Source organism: Pteropus alecto, unplaced genomic scaffold, assembly GCF_000325575.1.
Source record: "Pteropus alecto unplaced genomic scaffold, ASM32557v1 scaffold43, whole genome shotgun sequence".
Taxonomy (NCBI): domain Eukaryota; kingdom Metazoa; phylum Chordata; class Mammalia; order Chiroptera; family Pteropodidae; genus Pteropus; species Pteropus alecto.
In genome coordinates, this window is record NW_006435764.1 from 6,859,795 (window position 1) to 6,867,383 (window position 7,589).

The following is a 7,589-nucleotide window of genomic DNA, read 5'->3' on the forward strand; positions in this document are numbered from 1 at the left end:
CCCAAGGGCACATTTTAGAAATCTCTAGGGGCATTTCTTGCTGTTATGGGATGAGGGAGCTTCTGTCATTCAGTGGCACAGATGCCAGATGTGCCTGCAAAGTGTGGGACAGTCATGAGCAATAAAAAGCTGTCCTATGTCCTGCATCAGTTTTACTGTCTCACAGGATATTCATGAAGGTGAACCTATTTATAATTATTGAGAGCCCAGAACACATAAACACAAGTTATTTTTCCCCACAGTTTTAACATATCCTGAATTTTCTAAAACTGTATTTTGATTATGCTAAGCTTTACTAAGATTTTTTTCACCATCTTGGAAAAATAACATCTGTACTGGAGATTATACATGTAGGTTTTTTTTTTTTTTTGGGGTGTAGTCATGTCCAAGCAATTACCTATTGACTGGAATACATATTATTTTATTATAAATGGCTATTTTATCATTTCTTTACATCACAATTATGATCTATTTTTAAAATTGTTTCTAGACATATTATTTCTGAATTTCATTTCAAAATAAGGAAAGCATTATAAAATACTTGTTAAAACACAAAAAGGAGGGTGGAGATATTGAGCTTGATAGGACTGAAACTATAGGAAAAAAAAAGACCTGGGCTTTAGTCTTAGATGCACTAGGGCAGCGGTCCCCAACTTTTTTGGCACCAGGGACCGGCGCTCCTCTGAGAATCTAATGCCTGATGATCTGAGGTGAGACCGAGAGGTGATGCTAGCGCTGGGGAGTGGGGGCAAATACAGAAGCAGCTTTGCTAGCCTGCTGCTCACACCACCTGCTGTGTGGCCTGGTCCCTAACAGGCCACAGACCTCTACTGGTCCACGGCCCAGGGGTTAGGGACCTTTACACTAGAGAATTGAGATGTAACTTTTTTATTCACTCAGTATTTACCAAGTGCCTACTGAGTACCTCTCTGTTAGGCGCTGGGGATACCAGGAAAGGTAAGACTGCTTTTGCCTTAGAGAGCCTACATTATTGTAGGAAAAACAGAAGAGTAACAGGTATGTTTTTCTTTTCTATTTACTACCAAATATGAAAGTTATAGAAATTAATGTTGTAATTAATACAACTTAGCAAAACACATTTTACAAATCCACGACAGTGTCATGCAAAGAGGGAAAAACCCACTAAGACATCTGAGCTTGTGGAAAACAGTAAAAATTTATTCACTCATTCATTCAACAACTATTGATTTTTTTTTAACGCCTACAGCACCTGGCATTCCTAATATTGATTTGTTAAAACTAACTTGCAATGCCTTTTTAAATGCCACATATAGTTTAAATTATTCCTTTTATTTTCACCAAGAGAAAATACAAGGACAGCCACAGCTAGACACCTATTCCATCACAGTCCTAAGAGGTCACAACAGGGTTTCTTTCTCTATGATAAAAGGGTTTTTTAAAAAAGTGTCATTTGCTAATGTTAAAATTTTTTATGGGCTAAGATTTTCAAGAAAAGTATGAGGAATACATTTAATTGCAGCACAGTCAGAAAAGCTGACCATTGGATTCTGGAAAGGCGTGCCCTCCTGACTTCATCAAGACTTGTCCCCACCCCCACCCCCCTGCCCACGGGTATTAAGAAAACTACAGGAGACATGACGAGGAAATCAGCAATAAATCAGTAATAAACCCTAGTGTGAGCATAATCACATCGAGTTCTGATATCGCCAAGAGCACAGCCTTGATAACAAGATTTCAAAACCATTTTAAGAGTTAAGTATGTGGCGGCTTAAACCCGTCCTTGGGACCCATCCAACTGAGCGCTGTCCCCTACCCTGATCAGATATTAAGACAGTCCTCTTTTGTCTTAAAGCGAGACTCCAGTTTGTCAAAAAACTCTTGGCTCCTAACTTGTCACTTCTTAAGATGGTCTCACGCTTTACAGTTCATGTTTCCTGCTCAGCTGCAGGAGTACCGATAATTCTTGGTTTTTAGTCAGGTCTTCTTTATATACCTGACCAGGCTCAGTGTACCCCCCCCTTCCCTAAACTGTAGAGTGTTACTGTGATACTTCAACTCACTTGAATGGATGGCCTTCTTCTGACTTCTGCACAGCTTGGATGACAGACTTATAGACCCTGAAGCTGATGGTGACAGAGAGAAGAGCCAGGATGAGGTAAGAAACCACACTGATGACACTGAAAGCTGCCAGGGAAAGCAGCACGATCAGCGTGGTGCCAAAGACAAACCCGGTCTTCTTCACATCTCGCCAGAAAATCAGATCGTGCACTGCCGAAAGAAAAGGGAACATGTCACACGAACGCCCACGGGCCACAGGCCCGGGCTGCTCCCCGGCTGCCTGCCTGGGAAGCGTTACGAGGGCGTGCAATTGTAGGTGTGTCCCTCCTCAAGAGATCTGATAAGTGAAAATCACATTACCCCACAGGTGATGATTCACTCTGCAAAAAGTTCCTCTGGTTTTTGGGCAGGTTTATAAAAACTTAGAACTTACTTTTTGGAGGAAGCTACTGAAGTACAATGGAATGTAGTGTCGTTTATCTTAAATGTTTCAGCAGAAACGATGGTAGAGCAAATGCGGTAAAAGCTAGAACTCATGACTAGACTAAGCCAATCATGCTTATAAATGAGTTGGGTCAACAGACATAAAACCAAAGCTAAACTGAAGTGTATAAATTGGGCTGGGGACAGAGAAAGTGGTGAATAAAAACAAACCAAGCTCTATCGGTGTTAGTTACAATGAAACACCAGTCTCTGTTCGTCTGAAGAGCACTCAGAAGGGTCATGGGTCTGGAACCATGTTATTTTCTAAACTGCCATACTTTTTAAGATGAGTGGGGACACTATTAGTAACTGGTAGGAAATAAATATAAATGAAGACTGTCCCAGGTAGGTGGGTCTTATGGCTGGGGACATCCAAACTGGAAAAGTGTAGGTTCTATCTGAAGAGATCTCAAAAACTCTCCTGTGGTTCCTTCTGTGCTATTCAGCTCACAAGGAAGAGCAAGGGCGTTGGAGTTGGAGAAACCTAAGCATGAGTCCTGGTAATTTTTAGCTACATTCCCCTAATTCACCTTTCTAAACCTTTGTTTCCTAACCTGTAAAATGAAGAAAGTGACATCTATTTCCTGAGCTGTTTCAAGGAATGTATAAGGCTAATGTATGTAGAATGCTTGCACTGTAAATGACACACAGTAAACACTCCAATTTTAACTATAATCAAAATATGGTTAGCCTGGAAGACTGTGATTGAGTTTAAAATGAACTTGAATCTGACTCCAGCTGACCCACTGGCACCTATTTCTTCCCTGTATTCAACTACAATACTCTCCCCTGAAGCCTAACCTTGCTAGAGCCAAGCAACCTAACTTGAAACTAAGAAAACACTAGAGATATGCTGATTGTACTGAGGCGTAATCACTGGTCCCGACACTGCGGCTAGGACTTACTAGGAGAAAGAAGAGGTGTCGTGATCACGGATGGGAAGCCGAGAGTCCCAGACAGTGATGTGGAAAAGGACAGAGGAAACCAGTAAGCAGCTCAGGCCACGTGACTGAATGGAAAAGCCGAACAGAATGCTGCCTACTCACGAGAGCCATCCCCACAGAGTCCAAGGATGTATATGTCTCAGTTCACAGAGCTACATGAACGGTTTCAACACAGACTGCTTAGAGGACCAAGAACAGTTTCAACACAGAATGCTTAGGAATGGGATAAACCGACACGACGTGCCTCCTGAGAAGGATACAACATTGCTTCTATGATATTCTTGCCGAAAACATATAACCTGAACCTAATGAGAAAACACCAAGAGAAACCCAGACTGAGAAATAGTCGACGACACAAGTGGCCTACAGTTTTCAAAAAATATCAATGGTGTGAAAGACGAAGAAAAACTAAAGAACTTTTTATCAGATTAAAAGCGGGTAAGGAGACTTGACCACACATCAATGCAAAGTATGATCACAGACTGGACACTGGATAAGGGGGGAAAAAGAGTTATAAAAGACATCACTGGGACAACTGGCAAAATTTGAATGTGGACGATGTAACTGATAAAAGTACTGTATCAATGTTAAATTCCCTAAATCTGGTAGGTATACTGTGGTTACGCAAAACAAAAAAAATTCTCGTCAGAAAGAAATACACTCCAAAGTATTTAGGGGTGAAGGGGCAGAATGTCTGTGACCAGCTCTTAAATGGTTCGGGAAGAAACACGTCATCTATAAAGAGAGGGAGGGAGGGAGGGATAAAGAAAAAGTGGACAAATGTTCCGAACTGGTGAACTGGAGCGAAGGTTTTATGGGAGTTCTGTTGTCCTATGCTTGTCATTCTTTAAGTTTGGAATATTTGAAAGGCAGAAAGAGAGAAAGAAAGAAAAGCTTAGAGGATAAGGCTAGGGCCCAGAGAGAAAAAGACTTTGATGTATCAGGGAAAGGAAAAGGGATGAAGACACTAGCCTGAATGTAAACCTACCTCATGCGAATCAGAAAAAGCCATCCTGTCCTCACGAACTTTACTGCCATCTGCTGGAAAACTGTCATAATACTCAGAGCTACAACGATAACACGGGTGAACGGTGCCCCTTGGAGGCGGCAGTACACCACACGCATAAGCCCGAAGTCCGGTGTGGACGGTAGGCAGTGACGAGGGGGCGTGGCCTGCGGTGAGGGCGGAGGGACTGGAGGCGCTGGATCACGGAGCACGTTAGAGAGCAAAGCAAGGAGCCTGGATTTTCCCTCAGGGGAAATGGGACGTCACTGAAGAACGTCAAGCAGGGGAATATCGTATTTTAATAAGAACACTTTTACTGCACTTAGAGAAGATGAACTGAGATGGGGCCGGAGACTAACAGGAGGCTAACATGGCGGTTGAAGCAAGAGACAACGGTCACTTAGATTAGGGAGAGGCAGTCGAGATGGGGAAGAGGGGGCAGATTTGAGCTCCATTTCCGAGGTAGAACAGGCAGAACTTGATGATGGACTGGATGTGGAAGGTGATGGAATGTGGATGAGCCCTAGATTTGGGGCCTGAGCAGATGGGTGGCTGTGTCGTCACTTATTGAGATGAGAAGTGGAGAACAGAGCATGCTAATTTTGGGGATGGATGTCTAGAGATAACCATTATTAAAAAGGCAGTTAGAGCCACCAGTGTGGAGCACACAGAACACGTGTGAACTGGAGGTACACACGTGGAGGTCACCAGCACACAAATATTTAGAAGTCACTGAAGTGGATGCGGTCACCTAGTACTGATAGGGAAGAAGGTCCAGGTCTTAATTTGGAGGCACTCCAATATTTGGAACTGAGTCAAGCAGAGAAGCTGGCAAAAGGAAATAGGAGAGAACGAGGGAGGTATCACGAAGCTCAGAGGAGGGTGTGCAAACTGGCTAATTCTTCTGAGGCTGAATAAGGAAAATAGTGACCCTGAACTCGGCAATATGGAGAGGTAGTTGCTGATCTGATCAAAGCTGTTCAGGGGAGCCACGGGAACATGAGCAACTGGAGGGAGCTAGAGAGTAATTCATGGTGGAACGTGGGAGGCAATGTGAGAGAAAATGCCCAAGAAGTTCGGCTGTGAAGGAAGCAGACACATCTGGAGCCAAGGGAGGGTTTTTAAAAGATGGGAAACACTAAAGCATGCTTGTGTGCAGACGCAAACAGGAAGGGACTGAAGATGGGGTCAGAAGCAGTGAAGTCCGGGAGGGAGGGAGGGAGGGAGAGCCAGAGCCCAGGCGAGGGGCTGACCCTCGTCAGAGTCACCAGTGAAGGGGGTGCAGAGATCTGAAGATTGGAAGCAGAGGCGTTTCTTTCTGAATGCTTCTATTTCCTCAACAAAAAGCTGAGGTCATGGATGGGGGTGGGGGCAGCAGGGCAAAGAAGGTTTATGGAGAGAGAAAAGACATGAAATGGTTATTTAAGAAAAGTGAGAAAGTGTCTTAAAACTCCTGGAAGAAACCGTAGAAGTGTATCTTGGTGACCCTGGGTTAGGTAATGGTTTGTCAGATATGATACCAAAAGCACAAACGATGAAAGAAAACTAGATAAATTGGACTATATCAAAATTAAAAACCCCTGTGCTGTAAACAGTACCAAGAAAGTGACAAGAAAACTCATAGAATAAGAATTTGCAAATTATATATCTGATAAAGTATTTGTGTCCCCCCAAAATATATATATATACATGTATAAAGAATTATAACTCAATAAATAAAAAAGAAAATTAGCCCAAATGAAAAATGTACAAAGGACCTGAAAAGACATTTCTAGAAAGATATATAAATGGCCAATAAGCACATTAATAAATGGCTGTAAGCACAGCTCCTCAAAAAGTTAAAACATATTGTTATTATATGATCCAGCAATTCCACACTTAGGCAAATGCCCAAGAAAAATAAAATAAAAATATAACACAAAAACTTGTGTACACCACTGTTCGTAGAGGCATAATAGCCAAGAAGTGAAAATAATCCAAATGTCCATCAACTGATGAATGCACAAATAAAATGTAGTATATCCATACAATGGAATTATTATTCGGTAATAAAAAGGAATGAACTTCTGATGTTACATGCTACCACATGGATACAACTTGAAAACGTCAGGCTAAGTGAAAGAAGCCAATTACAAAAGACCACATATTATATGATTCCATTTATATAAAAAATCCAGAATAAGTAAATATATAGAGGTAGAAGGCAGATTAGTGGTTGTTTAGGGCTGTGGTGGTATTGGTGGAACAAGGGGGGTGACTACTAACAAGTATGGAGTTGCTTTTTTGTGGGGGGAATAAAATGGTCTAATATTGAAGAGTGGTGATGACAAACATTTAGCTGTACACTTTAAAGGGATGACTTGTAGAATATGTGGATTATATCTCGTAAGTGTTAAAAAACAGACAAATATGGAATCATAGCCAGGGATTTCAACACCTCTCTATCAATATCTGGTAGAATGAGTAGGCAGAAAACCAAAGAGGATGCAGAAGACTTGAACACTATTAATCTAGCTTGACATTTATAGAACACTCCTCAACTCAAGAGCAGAATACACATTCTCTTCAAGAACGTGTGGAATATTTACCAAGTTAAACCAAATCCTGTGCCGTAAAACAGCCCTAATAAATTCAAAAGGATTTAAGTCATTTTTATGTGTTTTCTGACTAGAAAGTAGCTACATTAGAAATGATAACAAAGATGTTAGGAAAATCTCCAATATTTTTCAACTAAAAACACTTCTAAACAACTGATAAACAACAAAAATCAAAATCAAAATCAACAGAAAACTTGGAAAGAATTTTGAACTGACAGAAAATCAATATTTGAGATCCAGCTAAAGCAGTACATAGTATGAATCTATCAGAAAAGATGAGACATCAGCAATCACAGCTTCAATCTTTAAAAACTAGAAAAAGAACAACTTGAAGCCCAAGTAAAAGGAAAAAAAGGAAATAATACAAATCAGAGCAGAAATCAATGTAATGGATAACAGAAAAATAAAGAAAAATCAACGAAACCAAAGTTGGTTCTTTGAGAATAACAATAAAATAGATCAAACTCTAGCAGACTGATCAAGAAAAAAATGAAATACACAAATCGCCAATAGCAGGAA

The 7,589-nt window shown here is 41.0% G+C and overlaps 1 protein-coding gene across 1 annotated transcript in view; it reads right to left on the bottom strand.

Annotated features, from left to right (window-relative positions):
• RTN3 (reticulon 3) overlaps window positions 1–7,589 on the bottom strand; it is a 47,938-nt gene that overhangs the window by 4,550 nt on the left and 35,799 nt on the right. Inside the window, exon 2 of the mRNA XM_006911180.3 lies at window positions 2,043–2,250. Within this exon, the coding sequence (XP_006911242.1) occupies window positions 2,043–2,250 (208 nt within the window). The remainder of the gene's footprint in view (window positions 1–2,042; window positions 2,251–7,589) is intronic.